At 37.6% G+C, this 24,543-nt stretch overlaps 1 protein-coding gene across 1 annotated transcript; it reads left to right on the forward strand.

Annotated features, from left to right (window-relative positions):
• Nucleotides 1-747: 747 nt before the first annotated feature.
• LOC121417205 (zinc finger protein 721-like) lies at nt 748-18,627 on the forward strand. Its single transcript, XM_041610822.1, has 6 exons — nt 748-862; nt 4,641-4,831; nt 9,886-9,984; nt 12,319-12,404; nt 13,736-14,117; nt 15,237-18,627. The coding sequence occupies exons 2-6, from the start codon at nt 4,696-4,698 to the stop codon at nt 18,167-18,169; spliced, it is 3,636 nt and encodes a 1,211-aa protein (XP_041466756.1). The 5' UTR covers nt 748-862; nt 4,641-4,695; the 3' UTR covers nt 18,170-18,627.
• The last annotated feature ends 5,916 nt before the right edge of the window (nt 18,628-24,543 follow it).

Consider the following 24,543-nt stretch of genomic DNA (forward strand, 5'->3'; position numbering starts at 1 on the left):
TGTTAGGCCTAAAAGCGAAAAAATGTATGCAAGATAAATTGTAAAGGTGTGACACCATGAATGTAACTTTATTGTCTCTTATTTTTCGAATGAGCTATATTGCATCATGGGTTTCAAAAGAAACTAATCAAAATTTCACAAAGGCACTGGACAAATTATACTCAGTCGACATGAGCAGTGTTTTTCACGGTAGACTTTATTAGCTTCAATAATCAAGTTAAGCATGCACATATGATTAAGATATTGGTACAATCACAGAGAAGTGATAGCCCCTCACTTCAATTTTAAGTCATAAAGTTTTTGTTGCTCAATAATTAAGTGGAAAGTTCGTTTATTTCCCCATATCTCACTTCCCTTTTCCTTTTTGTGACTTTGTTCAGAAACGAATCGATGTGAATGGCCATATCCTAGCTCTTCGTTATATTGAACCATTTTTTATTGACATTTTGCTCAGTACGTGTACTGAAGCTAGCCTGTGTTAAAATATTGTTCATTGTTCATTTTCACTGAGTGGATTTTGTGCAGTGCTCTTAGAAGCCACTCTTTTGTATTATTCATTTAATTTTGCCCACCTCCTGTGGTCCGTTTCATAAAACATGTTATGATAACAAATTTACAATAACAGTTTAATATTGAAACCCTGTGCATTATTGAAACGAGACCAAGACCCTGATCGCATGACACCCTCTACGTTCATTAAGAGACAAAGAAACAGATCCAGTTAGTGCTGCTGCGCTGGTGATGGGATGCCAGCCACTTTGGCTTTTCCCGTAGATCTAAGTTTACGAATTGCGGTTTTATTGCTCATCAGTCTTGGCCTACGGTTTGGGGAATTTATGAGATTTATTGGAGATTAATTCTGGTGAGTAAGAATCGGTGCATTTTTTTAATTCTATGTGCTCTGGTATTCTAGTCTTTGGAGTGGCGTGATTCGGAATTCGGCCGGGCTTAGTCTATTGCTTTAAGTTTAACTAGCCAACAACGCCCGCTGGGCAAGGGCCAGGCTTGAGACGATAGCGGCGGCCAGCGGACGGGCACTGCAAGACCTACAATTGTACGGTACCGTACTTCGCTACATGTAGACCAGAATCAGGGACAACTCGGACTACGGGACATCTCGGACCGCGGGCCGAGTTGTCCCACCCATTACGAGATTTTTTTCTCACAAATTTGCGTCTATTTTTCCGTCATTTCGAAATTTCTTGTAAAGATTTTCTAGAGATATGGTCTAATGGTAATGTTCTTCACTTTCTATTAGGCCTTTTTTTCGCTGAAATAAAAAAAAAGTGTAATTTTAGGCGTTTTTCGACAGCTCGCGATTCCCATAGGCGCGCGTGTATTAACTGTGTCGGTGCTCGGCTCGGCCCCGCTCAATAACTGACTTGATTTTGTGATCATTTCTCCTCAAAGTACCACTTTTATCGCAGAAGATGGACTTTGTTGTATTCCATTACCTCCATTTTCTCATCACAAGGATAAAATTTGGTGTATTTGCACGATTTTGTTCAAGTTTTTCACCTTTTTCTCTCTGGTCGCAAGAAGCGAACAACCGATGAACGGTCCGCTGCTCTTCATCGTAATTCTCCGTAGCTCGGCCGCCTAAACTGGGGGGGTGGGATTCAGACCGAATCCACAATGGAAGTGGGCGTGCAGTCAAAGAGCTGAGCTTGACTGAGTGAGAGAGAGTGAACTAGAGTTTGAAGCTTGGCAGTGTCGTATAGGCTCTGCCTTTTTTTGTAAATATATATTTTTCAATTTTTTCTATATTGATTTTCCCTGGTTTCGAGCTCTAAGATTGTAATGATATAATTATGCTTCAATTTTTTTTTTAGACCAAAAAGCTTCACTCTCTGTATAACATGTATTTTGGTTGGTCAGCTGAACTGCGTTGGTTCACTCACTGTAGCTGCCTCTGGTTTCATTTTGGCAGCTTCCCGCACCCCTTGCCTTGTAGATGCACGTTTTTGCCTTATCTACGCGCTGCGCTAATAAAATTCATTAGTTTTTTAGTCTTTTTACCACTGATTCTTCCGATAACAATTCTTTATTTGAACATTATTGAAATTGTTAATCAAACGAATTGTATCTCATAGTTGTGTAATATAGTATTTTATATTTTCCAACACTTTCTCTGATCTAGCGTGCCAATTCAGTAGAGTTTAATATAAAACATATTTTCTTGATTAAAATTTTATGGTATCAATGTGCGCAAAGTGCCATGACAACCCAAAATATCTATGTTCTTGATTTTGTCTAATTGCTGTTAAGACCTAGAAGGAGACCTTTGTTTATGGCTCCTCTTTGTTATTTGTTTTAGTTTAAATGTCCAGCCAATGAGGTGAGTGATCGAAAGAAGTGTTTCTTATTCATATTGCTGATCAATACAAATTATTAATTAATTCTTTATTTCATTGTTTTATTATTCTAATGATTGTGGAATATGTTCAATTAAGTTATGGATTTTTATGTTTCGGAACTTGATTGATATTGATGTGCTTTTTGTTTATATTATGTAACTTTACTTGAAACTTAGTGACATGACAATTATTTATAATAATGATAATAATATGGGGTATATTTATATTGCACACATTTCCACCTTATTAGGTGCTCAAGGCAATATTACCCGGCTAAGGTGAATGAATGATGAGAAATAGTTAAGAATTATTACTGTATATAAAATTTTTCATATTTGCTTGTATATGTCTTGTTTGAAATGTCACAGTTGAGGAAATTTCACTAAAAGAATAACTTAATTAGACTTGATTTTAATTGGAAAAAATATTATTGCAAGTACATATTTGATATGAAATTGTTTGAACTGTTCAATGTTTTGTTACAGATTCACAGCACTGTTTGGAATGAATAAACCTTTCGAACATCCGTCTAAACGTATCTTTTGTCTAAATAACTTGGTGCATGATGGCAGTTACACTCACCAATACATAGACTGAAGAGTTGTTGGTCCGTATGTAAATACAATGTATTAGCAGGAACGTTAGATCTAACATTGGGCGGAAACCTGTTTTTTTATCGTTTTTTTGTACATAAAATGTCACATTATAAAAAAGCAATTAGAAACTACATGTAGGTAGGTAGACTGCAGATTCTGCTAATCATCCTCGATCCTTTTGTTGGTCATTAAGATCTACATGTACATGTAAGTTGCCATCTTGGATGACATTATCATCCTTACACAAACATTTTACTAGTCGGCTGTCGCCATACATCGCGATTTGTACCTCTGCGTTGCATGAGATATTTTAATTTTACTAAACACCCTGAAATTGTATGTCCTTTTTGCGTAACGTCAGTTACCGACACTTAGTATCAGAGTGCACTGCAAGGTTCACTTTATTAACTCTATCAAAAGCAAACTCCCATCATTTGTTGGTTTAGAGAAACACACAATGAAAGGTGTGTCAAATTGTGCTGTGTAACATCAATTACCGTGAAAATGCCCAGTAGGTCCTTATGATTGTCACTGAAATTTTTTTTTTCTTAATGTGATTTATAAACTTAGTTTTTCAAGCAAGATAGTTGGTTTTGGGGGAAAAACTGTATTTTGGTGACCAAAGTAGTTTCTCTTCATGAACAAAACTCGTACAAATGATAAACTTAGTTTTTCGATGGAAAAATTGAGTTTTCGCCTGTATGGGACAAATGCCTTGCCGGACATAGCAACACCTCATTGTGTCCGGATGATGAGAATTATCATGTGCAGCCGAGGTCGAGATTATCACTACACAGCCTTGGCAAAGTTTTATTTCCTGCTCATTTTAATAAAAAAAGGTTTTCTCAGTTTTATACAAAGATAACACAGATCATTTCACTGTGGAAATGATCGCAATTAATTCAAATTCAGACATTTGTAAACGATCGTTTTCACACAATAGATTCATACCCCTAGAGAGAAGTTGAGACCTAATTTTCAGTGGGGCTGAGTTGTCAAAAGTTGAAAAGATAATTGGATTACACTAAGCTATGTAAAAGTGCACTTGCACTGTAGAGTTATAATTTTAGATACATGTAGATGCTAATTTTAAACAAATCAGAGAAAGAAAAGACAATAGAATTGTTGCACATGTTTTTATGCAACAGACAGGAGGGTGTAGGGAGAGGGCTCCCAACATCTTCAAGAGCCGATATTGAAAGTCATGATTGCCATGCTGGGATTCGTTCATCATGTATGTGTGAATCCAAACTTCTATCAAGTTACTCTACACAAAATTAAGGAAAAGTGGTGCGAGGGGTTATTGGGCAAACATCCACAACCACCCCGTTCACAGGGACAAAAATTGGATTTTAAACTGGATTGATGATGATGAAGTTGCCGTCATTTTTTCAGTTCCCTGAAGTTTGGGATTCATGAGGTAGACTGCTCTGCAAAAACTCCGGTGTTGATTTAACACCAGCCCGGAATCTATATCTGTCCACACCAGAGAAGTGTTAAACACCAGTTTGGTTTTGGTCTAACACCAGATACATGTGTTTATACCTCTCTAGTGTGGACAGATATAGATTCCAGGCTGGTGTTGAATCAACACTGGAGTTTTTGCAATGTGGAATGAGTCCACTACACTGTATGCCTTAATTTCAGAACTTTCTCAACAATTCTATTATATCCTTCTCCATCCTAGGACCATGTACAGACAAATCTTGGTGTCTTCAGTTGGCAAGTAAAGTGATGCCACCATGCCTCAGCCAAAGATAGATGAATATTCAGATGTCCAGGTTTATTTCACAGCCGATGAATGGGCAGAGATCAGCAGTTATGAGAGACTTTGCATTAAGAACATCAAGGAAAACTACGAGATGATGATGGAAGTTGGTATGTTTTATCCATTCATTACATGAAAATAATGTGAAGAAAAATTATGTGGTCATGAGAGAAGTCTGATAGGTACAATATGTTAACAGAATTTATCACGTTTTGGTAACTTGCTCCATGCTCATATTTCACATAGCGAATTAAGCAAATTCGACTGTATACTGGTGTTTTTTTTTTTGTTTCTTACATGTAGAACCTGGAGGGGTTGTGAAATAGCCTCGACCAAAGCACTCAATTAAGCCAAACTCTTTAAGGGGCTTTTACAATTGCTCGTGCGATCGTTTGCGATCACTTGGTCACAATTTTGTTGCACAGAATCGCAATGGTTGTATAAGCAGTCGCACCACCAATTGTGAAAGCGGCTATCCCAAACTCACACTCTTTTTAAGAAGATTTGTATTTTCTAGAATGAATGCATGCTGAGCAGATTTTCTCTTCACATAATGATTTATATTGTACTATAATTAGAAAGGATTGGCTTGAAAATTTAGCGTTGACGCAGGGGGGGGGGGGCGAGGGAGTTGGAGGGAAAGAGGAAACGGATGAATTGGTTGACAAGTCTGAATGCATGGTGTACAGAGAGAGGGGTGTGGGGCGGTGGGGCTGAATGAGATGGCCAGAAACAGATTTTTGGCAGCTCATGATCGCCTACGACTACGTCCAGGTGGGGGCTTCATAAAGCTGTTCGTAAGTTAAGAGCTACTTTAAGAACGACTGGTGATCCTTTCTTGTGGTAAATGGTATATTCATTAGAGATGGTTTAGCGTGAAAGAAAGGGTCACCAGTCGTTCTTAAAGCCGCTCTTATCTTACAAACATCTTTATGAAATGGCCCCCAGGGCCCTGTCTTACAGAGAGTTACAATTGATCCAATCAGCCGCATAAATTCTATGGAAATCCATCAGTGTCATAATTTTTTCTACAGGAAATTTGCAAAATGTCCTTTGTAAACAAATAATACCCCTTTCATAAACCCAATTGTAAAATTGGAGGAGGACAAGAGTTATCCGCATTATTTTGATGCTGCTATTATCCGCATAATAGCAGCATCGGGACAAGATTCTGAGTTTATGAACACATTTCCAAATAATGCGGATAATTGCCATGGTGCGGTCACAAGGTCACCCTTTTCCAACACAACCGCATCTGAAGGGGCGTGTGCAGTTGCCATGACGATTATCTGCCTTTTTCAGGATGGCGCTCATAAAAATAATGCGGCTTATTTTCGGAGTTTGTGAACGCAATTTTTATTGAATTATCCGCATTACTCTTAGGCGGCTAATTGGAAGATAGGTTTATGAAAAGGGTATAAATCACACAAAATTGTCAAGAAATCAATGACCTTATGGGTTTACATTTACTCTTAAATATCTGTGCATCCACTGGAGTGCCACGAACACATTTTCGTGCAATGGTCATACAGCTATTGTTATGCCTATTGCATTTTGAGGAGTGCATTGCATGCATGAGTGATTCCATTGTTCAGTTCAGCTTATGGTCAAGAGGTTTAACATTATTGTCTAAGGAGTGATTCCCTTTTTTTATGAATAAAACAATTAAATGTAGACTCTTTGAAAAAAAATATGGCACTTGCTGATTACAATGAATAGCACATTAGGAATTGATATCTAGAAATCTTTTTGAACAAACATGCATTTCATGTGTTGACTTTGCTGGCTTTCCATAGTTGCGATTGATCGGATCAATCGCATCTCTTTGTAAGACAGGCCCCAGATACAGCACTTAATGTAGAGAGAGTGAGACAATGTTTCAGTCTTATCCTCTTCTCTTTAAGCCCATATCACACTTCCACCCCTGTTACATCTGAAAGTTTCCTACCCGAGACCCGACCGAGTCCACTTGCACCTTGACTGGATTATTGGTGGATTAGCTTCGCGAACGGACCGAGTCCGAAATGTAGTCTGTTTACATCACAGTATTCATTCCCTCCCCTTTCGCCCTATCTGTACTGTTTCGAGCGGCATCCGATTGCTGACACTTTTAAAAGGCGCTCTCGATCTAGGCTCCGAACAATTGAAGTTACCCGAGATTCTGAAAGAATGCTGATGATCCCAGCAGTCGTTGAAGATATGATCGACTTGAAAAGGATACGTTTAAAATGCTTCTTTTCACTCAAATCAAAGACTTTATCAATCACAATTCACATGTCGCATGCCGCAAAAACATTCAAAGAACGACGGGGCTGGGGAGGGGAATAGCGAGCGCTACATAATTTGACAGCTGACGAACGGACCGACATAGGTTAGAAAGCTTGTGTGCGTTTACATCTACGAATCGGTGGACCGGGGCCGGCCCGATACCTACACGAGACTACCTCTGGATGTGGTCTCGGGTAGGTTCGCTAAAAGGTGGCCCGAGGTAGGTTTGGGATGTTTACATCTGATTTCTTTCCGACCCGAGGTAGGCCCCAGGCCGGCCTTCGGTGGGGAATCTCTCAGATGTAACGGGTCTTATTCAGAATCAACAGGAATCAAGCAGAAGCTGGAATTAAAAAAAATATTCAATAAAGCTAGAAACTTTTGGGAGGAACTTATGAATTCACCAAACTGGAGTTGTTATTCAGTAAATTGACATTAGGTGGTTTCAGACCGCCTCGAAGTTCGCCAGTTCCAGGTATTCTCTGATCGGGAAATTTACCCCGATCAGAAAATACCAGGTATTTTGGTAATGTGAAAGCAAACTACGCGTAATCTCCCCGAAAGAAAATACCCGCTAAATAGTAGGTACTTGGCGAAATTACGAGAACTTTCGTGGGGATTTTTCCAAGGTCGCAGGTATTTTGGCGATGTGAAAGCAAATTACGGGAACTTTTATCCCAGCGTGTCGTTGGGCGCGGCGGCGTGGGTGGCTGCTGGGCTAGTGATTTTGAATCTCCCGCCTTGCCTGCTTATCAGACCACACTGCGCATGCTCGTAACTTCGGGAACTTATCCCGAAGGATGTGTTTCGGGGCGGTGTGAATGCAGGAATAATTAACGGGTATTTTTTAGCCTTAAAAAGTTCTCGTAATTTAACGGGGATTCTTGTGATCGAGGCGGTTTCAAACCGCCTCATGAGAATCCTCGATACACTAGTCAAAATGAACCGCAATGGGACACATTGATAATTTGTTCTATATTCTTGGACATTCTAGGCACATTCTAAATATTCTGACTACATTTGAAATATTTTTGTCATTTCTTTTGGCTGTCCCGAAGGTTTTGGTCATGTTCAAAACATTCCAGGGGTATTTTCGAACAGTATTCGAAGTAGATTTAAATGACCAACTGGTGGTCAAACAATGAGCCTGTTCACGGATGTAAACTGCGCACGAGCAGAAAAAGGTCATTTGAGATAAACCATGATGGTGGCTTTCAAATTCACTGACATAGGCATTTGTAATTTGATGATTATTCATGTATTCCTTTCAAAATATTAATTTTATCACATCCAAGCTGAAGAGTAATAAATAGAGCCTTCATAATCACTGGTATTTGACAGTAGCCTAAACAATATAGTCAAATGTGCCAAAGGCAGACAATGAAACAGATTTCCAAACTTTATCCCTGATGTACTATTCTAGTCACCTGGTCTATACAATGCCTTTTGTTCTTAGAATTTGAATACTCTACCGGTAAAGCTTACGCAACATCTACATTTGAAAATGATAGTGCTTATCCTAATGAAAAATCACAAAGGTCATTTGAGAAAAAGTTGATCATGAGCTAATCGTGAGCTGGCTTTTAGTCCTTTCATCCCAGCCAATTCAGCTTGATCCAGAAAAAGTGTGATGGGGGCTTTACTCTCTTCCATATATCTACATGTACACACCACCAACCACACTTCATTGAATCACCATTGTGGGGCGGAGAGGTGGAAAGCAATGGGTTTACTGAACCAAGTCTTCCGTTCTCTGCTTTTGGGTAGTGTGTAGGCGGGTTGAATAATGGTGAAGGGGACTGGACAGCAGCTCATCTTGTTCTGTTCACTATCTGAATCCATTCTGTATTCTCTGCCTACATGTACATGTATTATGTGTGTATATGGGTGTGTGTGTTTTAAACAGGGCTGTATACATGTACATGTATGTCTTTTAATGTATAATTTTTTAACGTCTAGATGTTGTTTCACATTGCATGTTGGAACCCTGCTTTCATTGTACAAGCAATATTCGATATCCCTCCATCTAAAAAAATAATTATATGTAATCAATACTTATATTTATGATATTTGCTGGTTTCCATGGAAAATAAAACTCAATTGAAATGGATCCTTTATACAGCTTTTTTTTAGATCAGGCCTTCAAATTTTCTTCAGGCCACTTTTCAGGGTCTATTTTAATATTATACCAAGAATCGGTAAAATAAAAAGGGCACAACAAAAAACTAAGGCCCATGAGAGTGGCATCAAGACATTGGTCTGTTATTAATAATTTAAGGCCTGAGCTGGTATTTAAGTGTAAATTTATATCAATTTTGTATGTATTTATTTGGCTGAACAAAAAGTGTAAACTTTTATTCAGATAACATCTAAGTATTATACTATATCAAGCCAAATTCAAGCAAAATACTTACTAATAAATATTAACCATTGTGACATCATAAAAGTTTGAGCCAAATGATGGGTGATATATGTATCCATGATTTGTGCACAGAATGTTTGACTGCATATTTATCACAGTGTTTGTAAACTGCACGCAAGTCAGACTTAAGCCAGGTAGGGGACTGACTTAGATTTAAGCAATGTACTTAGCCCAAAAATCTCATTTACCAAAAGTATTTTACTTCAGCAAAATACTGAGTAAAATATTATCAAAATGAATACTGGTCCTGGTAGAAAACCCTAAAAAGACTTGATATTTTGACACTTCAGAAGAATGTGGACAGTTAATGTTATATTACGGTCGTGTCACTCGTTTGTACCTACTTTGGAAGTGAGATTGGCTAGGTCAGTGCAGACTTCCCAGCAATTTTATTGTAAATTCGTTTGAGTAATGATACTCAATTTGTTTTGTGACAATGGTGGACAAACATGTTTTTTTAATGTATATACACAGGAGTAGAGGTGAGTCCACCAGTGTTTATGCAACGTCAACCAGTGAAGGAAGCGACTTTAGAGAAAGGTGAAGAAGCGGATGAGGAGGACAAGTCAAGAGGTTTGTGGATTTACTTTGTTTTTGAATTCTGTGATTGTAGGTTTTGTAGAGGGATCACCCAATACCAGTAGGCAATGGCTTAACCTGTTTAATACTGAATTCTGTGATTTCTATAGAATTTGTACAGGGATCGCCCTGTTCTAGTAGGCAATGGGTTAACCAGTTGACTACTGGCCCGCATTCTGAAGTCTGGTTTAACTTCAACTCGGGTTTAAAGTTGTGGTTTAAGTATGGATAGCCAATTGTTAAATAAATCACTAATGGTATCATATTTCAGCTCATTTGGCTCTCAAATGATTCATAATTGTCTAGGAAGTATAAATACAGATGATTGTCTTCACCATCTATGAAACAGGAAAGAGCACAGTAAACATAAAAAAAACATACAACTTACATGTAATAAAAATTTTGACACTTTTGGCTTCCCATAATTTTACCACAGAGTTGGACCATGGTCTAAGTTAAACCTGACTTCAGAACCTGACTTCATGGGCCTACGATTCACATAGACTTTGTGCAGAGATCATGTGGTTCCAGTATGCAATGGGTTAACCTGTTGATTACTGAATTCTGTGCTTCACATAGGTTTTGTACAGGGATCACCCAATTCCAGTATGCAATGAGTTAACCTGTTGATTACTGAATTCTGTGATTTCTATAGAATTCGTACAGGGATCGCCCTGTTCTAGTGGGCAAAGGGTTAACCTGTTGACTTAGACTACTAAGTTCTGTTATTCCTATAGGCAATTTTACATGGATCACCCGGTTCCAGTAGGCGATCAGTTCACATATTGACTACCGAGTTCTGTGATTCACCTAGACTTTGTATGTACAGAGATGACCTGGTTCCAGTCGGCAATGAGTTAGTAGAAACATAGCAAGACCAGCAAAAGCTGAACACTTTGAAAGCATGGTGTTCAGTAGAGACAAATTTTGGTTTGGACACTTTATGAAAAGTATTTCATTATTTTTACTTTTCCGGATTGAAATAAATCAATTCTAAGTTGTTTATGGCCAGAAAATTTTTTTCGGCAATTTTCATTTCAAACAATTATGGAAATGTTTTCTTTATGTGTATTTGATCAGGATCCTCAAAAAGGGTTTCTAAAAAAACATTTCAGGTGCTTGATATATTTACAGCCAAGTTTTAGGTTCATGCATAAATTAGTAGAGGTGTTGTGGCTAAGGTTGTGTTTATGCTTCCATTGCGAGGACAGAATCAGCGATTTCAAACGTCGATTCAAAGCGCCGATCGTAAACGTGGTTCTGGGAGTGCTGTTTATGCTTAACTTTCCAGAGCAAATCGTGATCTCCAGCTGGCTTCGCATTGTAAAGCAAGGTCAAATTGGGCACACCCTTTTTCGAAAGTTTTTTCCCCATTGTTGTTATTACGTAGAGATAACATGGAGCGATACGACTGTATTTGCCCGCGGATTTTCATCTCACCGAAAGCATGTACCAAGTGATGTCATTTAAACACGTTTACGAACGTGGTTCTGTGTAGACTTCCCCAGAAAGCCTGATTCTGGTCAAACAACGTTTACAAACGCACCTTTTTGTGAGTTTACGATCGGCATTTTGAAACAGCTTTTAAATAAAAGTAAGCATGGACACAACCGTGTTTTGGACTAATCACGTTTGGAAACGCTGATTCTGGCCTGAAAAGTGGAAGCATAAACACGGCCATAGAGGATAAGTCTCCAGACTTTGAACCACAAGGTCCAGGGTTCAAATCCCACCGCAGCTCTCGCATCCTTTGGGAAGGTGTTTATCTACATTCGCCACTCTCCACCCAGATGTAGTAAACATTTGTATTAAGTGCTGTATGTTGTGTAGTATTATTAAATCAGAATAAAGACTCTGTGAATAATTTTGAAAGAATTGAATGTAGATTCTGAATTGGTTACAGGAATGTTGATTTTACTCTAGTTGCGTACGGTAATCAAGCACAGAGATATGGGGGAGGGGGGCTTTTAGGCCTCTCTCTCAATCTTTGCTTTTGAATTAAGCCTCCAAAATATCCAAGTCTGGTTAGGGTTAAGACTGATGATCTCATAAGATTACAAAAGTTGTTGAAAAATGAATGAAGTTTAGGGGCCTGTTACACAAAGTGACTATTACAGTATTTTTGCTATCCAATGGTAACTTTCACAAAATCCTTGATTCTGATTGGCTGTTGGATCATGTAACCATGGCAGTTACTATCGGAAGGCAAAGTTTCCAATGTAGAAGCTTTTATGCAACAGGGCCCAGACCAGCTAGTCAGCCCAGTCAATACTCCATTTTTAAAATTGTAATATCTTTTGAAATTTTTTAAATGTTTGTATTCTTTAGGACCTTCTGATGCTCAAAATCATCAGAGGATTTTCCAGTCGGGTCATAGAGAGAAGAATGACTTACATGAAGAGAATTTAGATGCAGTAAGTACTAGAATGTGAGATATATGAGTCACTACCTTTGCACGTTAAGAACCCACTGCACTATTCGTATAAGAGTAAAGGGAAACCCCGGTGTAGTGGTCCACCTGCATTCCCCCCAATCAGTTATATCGGGAGGAGAGACCTGATGTCTTAGTGATTCAGTTCGCTTTTCACCTCCCAGGCACAGTTGACGCCAAACAAATAATAATAAATCTTTGTTTGGTTAACCGGACTGGGCTAGTATTGAGGACTTTTGACGGGGTATGATGGCCCTCATCTGATCTTGGCCGCCATTCATGCGATTGATTTTCTTTCCATTTTTTGTAGTTGCACTTAAAGCATACTCGCATGCATTATAAAAGGCATGACCTCATGGGTCTGGGCTCTGTCTTACAAAAAGTTATGAATGATCCAATCACTAGTAACTATGGACAGCCAGCAACGTCAACATCTATGCAAGTTTGTTCGGATATTTTCTAGCTATGATGTATATTCTTGCATTCGTTGTTTACTTGAAAATGCACTGTGCTTCTCTTTGCATACAAAGGGCATTGTGCAAATTTTTCATAGAAAACATTGTGACATTGATGGATTTCTATAAACCTCTGAAACTTTCAAACAATACCGTAAAACGTTTCTCTTCAATTCTTCTTAATTTCCTTTATTATTTCCTAAAAAGCGCCTTGAGCACGCTACAGAGTGGATTTCGCGCGATATAAGTCTATTATTATTATTTCCGTAGAGTTACAACTGATCGTATCATAATTCTTTGTAAGACAGGGTCCAGATCATGCCAAGAGGACGCGCACTGCTGCGTACTGATCAATAAGATTGCGTGTTGCATATCATGTACTTGTCAGCATTTAAGTGCGACACTAAGTCATACTTGAATATTTGTGAAAAACCCCCAGTTTTTGAATCTTAACTATGGCATAATCTCCTTCTGCAAGATGTTGACCTACTATTTGTTACACTGAATTCTGGTGACGTAAATGGGGACCGGCGGGAAGTAATTTGTCAAATAGCTGTGACCACTGGAATTTTAAAGCCTAGCAGCATCTTAAACATGATGGATATGTGCACCACATAAATACCATCATATTATTATTCTCACTTGAATTATAGTTGGATCACTGTTTCATCCGAAATCAAATCTGAAAAAACATCTTGCAAGATACCGTAATTCTGGTTAATACCTCAGATTCTGTAGACAATCTGACGTTGGGTGATTCTGGCAGTGAGAATTGATAAATGATTATGTTGCATTGTCTGACATGCCAAAATGTGTGGTCTTTAATTTGAAATGTTCTCGTAATTTTTTTTTCATATAGTCCAATATAGATTCTAAAACGGATAGTGATGATGGCAACCTGCAAGCTGATGCTAATGACAACGCAGACTTGATAATCAGTGAGGCTACCCATATACAAACCAATCCAACATCATCAGGTGACCAAAGGTCAGGTGATCTCATCTCTCAGTCATGTGATCAGAAGGCAGAAGTTGGTGATGCTGATCACAATGCAGATGGAAAGATCAGTGAGCTGGGAAGGAAGAACGGTGATGAAGCTACTCAGATACAAACCAATCCAACCTCATCAGGTGATCAAAAGTCAGATGATCCCGTCACTCAGTCATGTGATCAGAAGGCAGAAGTAGCTTCAGGAGGCAGCTGGTCCCCAACACAGTGCACACAATCTGCATTTGAAGAGGGTAAGCGGTGTTTGGCCCCCAAATTTGAAACTGTACCCTGGGCCCTGTAAACACAAAGTCTAGCAAGTAATTGCTAAGTGAAATAGCCTATCTGGACGATCGTTGCATGCGCATCTTGTCAGGTAGACAGATTAGGAACCAATCAGAATTGTTCTTTCAAATTAGCGATTAACCACTAACCTGTCTGTTTTGGCGTCCTGAAGGGACTTAAATCTGTCTCCAATTTTGGCTCTTGAACTGTAATGCAACATGGAATTGGGGTTTGAAAAATGTAAGTGTGAGAAATCACATATACTGAACAATAGCTTTGCCAGCAGTTTATATTTAAGTATGTTTTTTACATAGAGTTCAGTGCTTTTAGTACACTTTGTATCTATTCATGCACTTTGATCCAGCTGAGGCATAGCGGCCTACCATTGTTTAAAGTTTGTCAACACCCAACAGGAAATAATCGGTGACCGTGGGGTTAGCGGTCCGTTTATTGTCTGTCGATTGGATCGGGCTCGCCTAAGTCACTAAGCTGTTGCTGTAGTCCCAGTTGCGATTCCTAGTACAGAGATTTTTCTCGCCCTCACTAACTAGGTGTTAGCTCAGGAGAACCATGATTAACCAAAATAGTCCTGGGGTATTTGATTCTTGTCAGGCCTGGTTGGTGAGGGCCATTAATTTCAGCATTTCTATTTAATTGAATACAAGATAAATGAGCAATGTTGATTGAATGCCTTGTTCATGGGCATAAGTGCCGCGGCTGGGGATCGAACGCGGGACTTTTCATGTATAGCCAGGTGCCTCAGACCAATTGGCCATGGCACCTCCACTTAAGGCTCCCCCTTGAGCTCTGGGCAGCAGAATGCATGATCACGATGAATATTTGCACGACAGCAGAGAATGCTGTAATTATATGAGATTGCATAGATAGATTTTATTAAATTTATATATTTTTATTTCAAATTTATTAAATTATGCTAATTCATGAAATCATATGTTGTGTTCTTAATCCCCTTTCATAACAATATTAAAGCTTATCCAATATTGCAGATGTAGGCAGTAAGTTGTGAGAAGAAGCCCCGAAAATATAACCATAATTTTTCCCTGGTATGAACATTTTTTCTTCAATAGATTCAAGAATCTATAGATGTGAGTTCTGTGGGTCACACTATGCCGTTCCTCTCATCTTTGCAAGGCATCTCAAGTACAAACATGGCGTCGATGATGTCGTCTTTCCATCGTATGCTGCACAGGAAGACTTTCTACACGTTGTCGAAGGAGAAATACAAAAACGCATGTACAACACGGATGACCTTGCACTAGGAGAAAAATTCATTTCTAAAATAGGAAATAAGGAAAATATGCTCGACAGCAAATCATGTAAAGGTTCGTCTTCTGGAACATTGCATAAAGTAATCCAGGAAGCCGAGAAACACTTCGTATGTGATCAATGTGGTAAGGAATTTAATAAGAAATCTAATCTCACGTCACATAAACGAATCCATACAGGTGAGAGGCCCTATGCATGTGATCAATGTGGTAAGGCGTTTAATCAAAAGTCTCAACTCACAAAACACAAACGGATCCATACAGGTGTGAAGCCCCATGTATGTGACCAATGTGGTAAAGCATTTAGTCAGCGTTGTAATCTCATAACACATACACGGATCCATACAGGTGAAAAGCCCTATGTATGTGATCTATGCGGGAAGGCATTTATAGATGCAACAGCTCTTAGAAGACACAAATATATCCACACAGGCGAGAGGCCCTTTATGTGTGTTGAGTGTGGTAAGGCTTTTAATGATCGATGTGATCTGAGAAAACATAAACGAGTCCATGAGGGTGAAAAGCTGTCTGTGAGTGATGAGGGTGGTAAGGTATTTAATAATGAAAGTGATCTCGCAACGCATAAAGAAATCCATACAGGTGAAAAGCCGTCTGTGAATGATGAGTGTGGTAAGGCATCTAGTAATGAAACTGATCTCAAAAAAGATAAACAAATAAATACAGGTGAGAAGCCCTTTGTGACTGACGAGTGTGGTAAGGCAGTTAATAATGAAACTGATCCCCAAAAAGATAAACAAATCGTGACAGGTGATAAGCCCTTTGTGTGTGATGTGTGTGGCAAAGCATTCAGTGATAGAAGTGACTGTAGGAGACACAAACGGATACATACAGGTGTGAAGCCCTATGTATGTGATCAGTGTGGTAAAGCATTCAATCAGCGCTGTAATCTCGTAACGCATACACGGATCCATACAGGTGAAAAGCCTTATGCGTGTGATCAATGTGATAATGCATTTATAGATGCAACAGCTCTTAGAAGACACAAATACATCCATACAGGTGAGAGGCCCTTTATGTGTGTCGAGTGTGGGAAGACATTTAACGATAGATGTGATCTTAGGAAACATAAACGAGTCCATACATGTAAAAAGCCTCCTGTGTCAGGTGACTGTGGTAAGGCATTTAATGATGGCAGTGATCCCACATCACATAAACGAGTCCATACAGGTGAAAAGCCCTTAATGAGTGATGAGAGGAATAAGGCATGTAATGATAGAACTGATCTCACATCGCATAAACAAATCCATACAGGTGAGAAGCCCGTGATTAGTGAAGAGAGGGTTAAGGCATTAAATGATGGAAGTGATCTGAAAACCGATAAAGGCGGCGAGGACCCCATTCTGATTGAAAGGTGTGGTAAGGCAGTCAATGGTGAAAGTGATGTCACAATGCTTAAACAAACAGATACAGGTGAGAAGCTCTTTGTCAATGATGAGGGCACCAAGGCATGCAGAGATGGAACCAACATTAAGAGACAAAAACGAGTCCATACTGGCGAGAAGTCCTTTTTATGTGAGCAGTGTGGCAAGGCATTTCGTTACAAACACGTTCTCAAAATCCATAAACGAATCCATACGGGTGAGAAGCCCTATGTATGTGACGTATGCGGGAAGGCATGTATTTATGAACACGATCTCACAACGCATAAGAGAATCCACACAGGAGAGAAACCCTATGTGTGTGATCAGTGTGGTAAGGCATTTAACCAGAGTTGTAATCTCAAAAACCACACAAGAATCCACACGGGTGAGAATCCCTATGTATGTGATCAGTGTGGTAAGGGATTAAGTAGTAAAACTGCATTGACCAGGCACCAACTTACCCATACAGGTGAGAAGCCCTATGCTTGTGATCAGTGTGATAAAGTGTATACCCAAGAACAATATCTTACAGTCCATAAGCGAACCCATACGGGTGAGAAGCCCTTCGTATGTGAACAATGTGGTAAGTCATTCAATGACGGGACTGCCTATAAAAGACACAAGCAGATGCAGAACGCGGAAAGGCCCTTTAAATGCGATCAGTGTTGTCGAGCTTTTAGAACTGAACAGAGTCTAACGGAACATAAGCGACTTCATCGAGGTGAGAAGCCCTATGTGTGCGATGATTGTGGTATGGAATTCGGAAATAAAACCTCGTTTAGGAGACACCAAACGATCCATACAGGTTTAAAGCCCTTCGTGTGTGATCAGTGTGGTAAAGCATTTCGACTTGAACTGTATCTGGTGTCTCATAAGCAAACGCATACAGGTGAAAAACCTTATGTGTGTGACCTATGTGGTAAAGCATTTAAACGTGAACATTATCTCATATCTCATAAACGAACTCATACGGATGAAAGGCCTTATGTGTGTGATATCTGTGGTATGGCGTTTCGTACTTCATCTCCTCTCGCCGCACATAAACGTATCCACACAGGTGAGAAGCCCCATGTATGTGACCAGTGTGGTGTGGCATTTCGTTGTAAATCTACTCTCACGGCACACAAGCGAATCCATACGGGTGAAAAGCCCTATGTCTGTGATCTCTGTGGTAAGGCGTATCGACAGTTATCTAATTTCACGGCACATAAACGAGTCCATACAGGTGAGAAGCCGTACGTGTGTGATCTGTGTGGTAAAGCATATAGAGAAAGAAATGCTTTTAGATGTCACCAAAAAACCCATTTACGTGATAAAGCCTATGCTGAAATAGACACTGCTGTTTGGTTGTAAAAACTAAATCATGTTAAAAAAATAGACATGGTAAATGTTGAAAATCAAATCGTAAAATATGGAAACAAATAAGAGAGGTATTGCATTCCTACTTTTTTTTTTGCATATTTTCATGGAACAGCCAGTGCGGTATGCAAATGAGGGAATTGTTTACAATCCCGGGGGGGGGGGGGGAGTCAAATATATTGCTGTACACATGCGTGATTAAAAAACGTGTTTAAAGGGGTGGGTTTTGTTTCAGTTTTGGACACAGGCCGCGGTGCACTGATTTTCAAGAAAAAGGGTGGTTTTGAATTACTGGTTTAAAGGAAATCGTAGGGTCAAATGTATTTAGGGTATGTATTTTTTTCCAAAGATTTTTTTTTTTAAGACTAGCCAGATGTGTTCGGGGTATTTTTTCCCCCCAAACTTTTTCCCAGGTCATATTCTGGCAACAACTTGTTTAGGAGGTTATTTTGCACACAGAAGAAAACTTGTGTAGGAGGTGTTTGGAAATAAATTGGTCTTGCATGTGTACAGTAATACATTTAACTGCCCCCCCCCCCCTGGTTTACAATATGCAAGTGGGAAAACCATTAGGGTCAGAGCGGCGTCATCGACACTGGAATTTTAACCAAGGTTAAGTTTTTGAAGTGTCATAACTTTAAGGCTAAGTGAACCTGGTATATTATTTTTGTATGAATGTTTTTTTTTTCACATGTTGCACTGCTGATATTGAACTTACTAGAATTGATTTGTGACGTCATATGTGAGCAACTTTCCTGCACATCGTATGGTAAAAAATTCATGAAAATGTCATTTTCTCAGAAAATAGAAAATGGTTTTTATTGTACCTTCAGTATATCAATACACAGATCATTTTACACGCTCTGCCAAAAAGAAAATAAAGTACAAGTCATCTTAAACTATTTAAGAGGTGAATGGGTATTCAGCAGGATTAATTCCTTGAGCGCCTAGGCAGCCCAGCTAAAGCCGGGGTAATAATAGCAGGGCCCACTGTGAAAACATTTCTTGGAACTGAAGTGGCTACCCTGGGTAGATATGCTATTATCATTATTGTAAAGAATGAAATTTATTTATTTTATATTACATTACATATGGGTAAGCTTCTCATTTATGACGTCACAAATCAAAAACTTGAAATTCTGACTTTAATATTTAATGGATTTTCCTCAAACCTTCAATATTTATATAATTTTTCCTGCTATTTTTAGAATAAACTTTTGTCAGGGTGCAGAGCTGCAAAGTAGTACAGATTTACCATATTTAGTACTGAAAATGAGAAGAATATTGATGGTTTCATGCAAAATACTGATTTTTGTATGTTCTAGTTTTTATGTGTTATCCTGTTGTACTTCTTTGAAAATACTGATTTTCAGCTTTAAAGATACCTTAAATGTTCTTGTTTAGGTTTGCAGCTCTGAGGGCGAAATTCGCTTTAAAATGAAGGCCACGTCATTTTTACTCAACTTTGTATGGAGTTACTTCTGAACCAAATATAGACCAAATATGGAAAGAATAATATAGGATCATGTGCTTATTTTTTCTATGGACACTTCACATTCGTGAAATTGAGAGTCTGGTTAAATGGCAGAATCAAGAAATTTAGACCTCATGAGATCACAGCACTTAGTTTGAATCCGTATATGAACTTCAAAGTCCATGCAAACTTCATCAGATTTTCAAGTTTAGTTCAGAAATGAGTTCTAAAGTTTTTACACTGGGCTCATGTACTTTTCCTGTATTAAGTAGAGCTATCATGTCAGAAAAAAAAATCATGCTGATATTTTGAATTATTGCCCTAAATTCATCAGTATTATAATCCAAACTGAATTTGCTCTTTACTGGTGCTTTCTGTTAATTTGTCACAAAGGTAATTACTGGGAATTCTGTTCCTAACTTCAATTCTTTGGTTTCCTTGTATTTTGTTTGTGATTTTGTTATCCCTTTTTTTTGTTTTTATCACTACTATTTTGTTTTAAATAATCATGTGCATCTACAAAAAATAATCATTTCAAAAGGTATGTATTCGTGTAGAGTTCCGTAGGCCTATAAGCATTGTTCTGAGGATTCCTCCATATTTGTGTTTTATATATATAATATATGGCATTCATGGAGCATATTTATATTAATATATTATTTTTATACTTATTGTATATGTGCAAAGTTTGTACGGCTTGGTAATCATGTAATTATAGCAAAGTTTTATAACATCACAGATGTGTGGAAATCAAATTCTGTGTGAAATGGAATTAAATTTAGCTAATCATTACACATTGTAAATTTGAAACATAGTGATAATCAACAGAATCACTGCTTAGAAATGTTGTATATTTGGTAAGTTATCATTTTATCATTAATTTTGACTGGTATTGTATACAGTGCATCCCGCAAAAGAGGAAACCTGTTTTCAGAGATAGATTTTACAATTGATACCGGTTATTGTGTTTTTGCCAAGAATTTGACACTTGTGGCCAGAGTGGAGTCTTGTCTTTGATTTGAGACCAACAGCTCAGAAAATCGTCCACGGAAGGCAGATCACAGACAATAAATATAGAGGCATATTACAAGTGATGTGCGCAGAAACTCGCGTGTGAATCTGAATCCACTCTCATTTCAGAGATCAGAGAGAGAAACTTAAAGAATATAAAAGAAATGCTTACGAGCCAATTGATAAATGAGCATGGTCGTCATATCAGAACCAGTCTTGTCCAATTTTTCTGTGCAACCCGGTTTGTCATTAAAATTTCAAACCCGTCTTCCTCACTAACGTGTCAAGTTTTTGTCTCATTGTGAATCAAAATAGAGAGAAATAACTAAGTATGATCATGCAAATTGCAATATCATAATTTATTTGCCTTTGATGAAGAAAACTATCGGAAACCTAGTTTCCTCGTTCTTTTCTGGGATGCACTCTATACTGCCATACTTTATTTTTGTCAAAGTATGAATATGAATGAAAAATGATTATTGCCCATTTTGAGAGGTAAGAACGAACCCTTTTTTTAATACATTGGAATGAATTTTGCGAGGATTTTACAACATAAAACAAGTAGTAAACGTCAATTTACTCGAAATAGAAAATGACAATAAAATAAAGTTATTTATCACAGCTGTAATTTTGGTCTAGATATAAAGTTATTCCGTATATGAAAGAAATAAAAAGAACAGTGTGGTTTTAATAAATAGATAGAAATATACAACATTGCTAGAAAAAGAGACCAAGTAAAAGGTTTAATTGCCTAAAGCCAATGTTACACCAAAACTGAATTCTCCCGAATAAATTTGGACCGTTTTTAGCTTTATTCGGATGGTTTCGATGGATTAGAATGTTCCCAAATCCTGAATTTTCTCACATTCGCAGAGGGAGAACAGAATAATCTTGAAATCACCTAAATACGTGTATTAGAATGGATTCGTAGCTGATTCGGTTCTGGTGTATCTAGGCCTTAAGGGCTTTTAAATAATCGTGTAAGAAAAATTGAAGTAATTTAGAAATGATTTTGTTAATTACTGGAAGAATTGTTGTTTTGTGATTTATAATCCCTAATGTAACTTCCAAATTATGTGATCTATTGTTTAACCTGTGATATAAACGTGAATAAATCCCCTGATATAGGGAAAAGGAAAACATAATTACACTCTTAGTCAATGTTTGCCTGAATTAAACAGATATCTGTGGTTCCCAGTATATAACTGAACAAGACACTGTTTTCTTTATAAAAATAGGCATTATTTATTGAGTAATTAGAGTTCTTTACAATAAAAAATCTGTAAGCACAGTACATACAATTTATGTCTAAAGCACATTAAAGATAACCAGATAATCATTTTACAGGATAACATGTCCAGATGAACTATTTTTCAGCATATAGTCATAAAGAATATGTTATGACTTTTTCATGAAATCAGTGTTTACTGCAACTACTGGCATTTCTCTTTAAATTAGATACTAGAAATACAATAAATCCAGTCTGAGATATAGATATCACCGAAGATAACATATTGAATAATTCCACTGAATGTGTGTTGGAAATATATCGAGAATAGTTGACCGTAAAACATTGCGTAATGAAATGAAAAAAGTGGAAATTAAAGGGATGTTCCGGGCTGAAAATATTTACATCTAAATGAATAGAGTAAAATTCACAGAGCAAAATGCTGAAGATTTGCATTACTCTGGTGACACATTCCTAGGCATGTCTTCATGAATATTCATTAGGTGGGCTGATGATGTCATATCCCCACTTGTTCTTTTTTATTTTATTATATGAAATTACTTTAATCAACATTTTTCTACCAATAAATAAAACAATTGGATTTACAACTGATAAGTGCATTAGTTATTTGTTGCTACAACTTATTTCATCATAATGGAGACACGTCATTTACACATATGTATGAAGAAATGAAAGATTTTGATTTTATGTAATGAATATTCATGATGATGTCCATTTCGCTGTTTTTACAAAATATTGATAAACTTTAAAATTCAATAACTTTATTTGTTATCCGATTTTGATGAAATTTTCAGCATTGTGCTCTGTGAATGTTGCTCTATTTATTTAGATATATTTTCAGCCCGGAACATCCCTTTAAGTAATCAAATCTTAACACGTTGAACATTGAAACATTTGATTTAGGAAGAGATATAATGCAATTAACATGGTCATACACATATACAAGATACTGGATAGTAGTAAAATAGGGAATAAATTCCCATAGATTATATGAATAAATTAATAGCACGCAAAGATAGGAATAATGGTTTTAAAAAATCAAGGGGGATCTCTGTACAAACTATATTTTCTGTCTGTTTGCAGAATTGAAATGTACACCTACTTGGCTCATTTCAAGTATTCCAAAATAGGAATGCAATGCACATTAACCATATTTAGAAAACAGAATAAATGCTTTCAGTTTCACACTTCACTTTCACATATACATGTAGTCCACTTTTGTGTTATTTGATATAAAGGCCTTTAATGATAGGGCTATTGTTTTAGATGAATCAAATCAAGTTTGAATAAATATGGCAACTGAATTAAAGTGATTGGTTAACATTGGTTTGACTTTTAAAAAATCTGAGCTAGAAGGTCACACTTGTCACCTGTGTCTGTGATATGTTACAAAAATGATGCCCCCAAAAAATTGCGTTCGAAAATAATTATTAAGTGCTTCAAAAATTGAAAAATAAAGTGACCGGAAACACCATCTTAATTTCATCCAATACACTTATGTGTACTATTTAGGTGTCTATCAGACGCCTACTTACAAAATCAGGGTTTGCCTTGTAGTTTTAGCTTTTTGTTCTCAGTAAAGGTTGTTTTCAGGGTTCATTACTTCTAATACATGCACTTGTACACATGTTTCATCTTGGTTTGAGAATTTTTTAAATCAGCTGCTCACAAAGTTAATACCTTTAAACTTTCATGGACTTAGCTCCTTTGGGAATGAAACCTTTTGTCAAATGCCAATTTTGTCATATTTAAATATGTTTAAGAATTGAACTTGAAAGACAAGAGTGTTTTGCATAATACCTGACGTTTCAATGTCGAAAATGATAACTTTGGGACAAATTTTTAGTACAATCTGTCTGAATGTTCCCCTATGTTACATTATACACTCATATGGTGCATGCTATCTCATTATATCGTACACACTTCATGATCCGATACATGATTTTTTCAAGAATCACATTTTTCTTTAAATTTGCTACTGCCCTCTACGTTCGTTTGCTGCAAACTTTGGTGTCGGGGGACTGGTAAAGTCCAAAGTGCTTCAGTAATGTAGCAGATGATGTCATTACGATTTGGAATTTGTTTTCATTCCTCTAGGAAGTCTCAGAATAGACTAATTTCAATTCTTAAACATATTTAAATATGACAAAATTGTCAATTCATGAATGAATTGGAACATGAATTATGATCATTAAGATTTTATGAGTTGGAATGTTCATACCAAAGGCCGGGACCAAAGGCTACCTAAATTTCTTTAAAAAGCAGATAGCAATGGATTGTGTAGTCTACGGGCATATAAGTGCGCACCGGTCAGCTTTAGGAACTTAAAGGTATCACAAGCCTAAATAATTTCCCATGTGTTAAAGTGGCACTTAAATAAAACAAGTGGAATGCCTCTGGCCGTCTCACCTGCATCATGCGATTCAACAGCAGCAGTGCTGACTTTGAAAAGTACTATAACTCACACAAGATGTTCAGTGATACTTGGTTACTCTTATTTCCACGTTTTATGAATTAGACCAATACACTTACAGAGATAGGATGGTAATTCAACAAATACCCCCAATGCGGCCAAAGTTCATTGATCTCACATGACCTTTGACCTTGATCATGTGACCTGAAACTTGCACAGGA

Source organism: Lytechinus variegatus, chromosome 6 (genome assembly GCF_018143015.1).
Source record: "Lytechinus variegatus isolate NC3 chromosome 6, Lvar_3.0, whole genome shotgun sequence".
Classification (NCBI taxonomy): Eukaryota; Metazoa; Echinodermata; class Echinoidea; order Temnopleuroida; family Toxopneustidae; genus Lytechinus; species Lytechinus variegatus.

Coding starts and splice junctions, on each gene's coding strand:
- LOC121417205 (XM_041610822.1), top strand. CDS start 4,696: ATGCCTCAGCCAAAGATAGATGAATATTCAGATGTCCAGGTTTATTTC. Junction 4,832..9,885: donor CGAGATGATGATGGAAGTTG/GTATGTTTTATC, acceptor GTATATACACAG/GAGTAGAGGTGAGTCCACCA. Junction 14,118..15,236: donor ACAATCTGCATTTGAAGAGG/GTAAGCGGTGTT, acceptor TTTCTTCAATAG/ATTCAAGAATCTATAGATGT.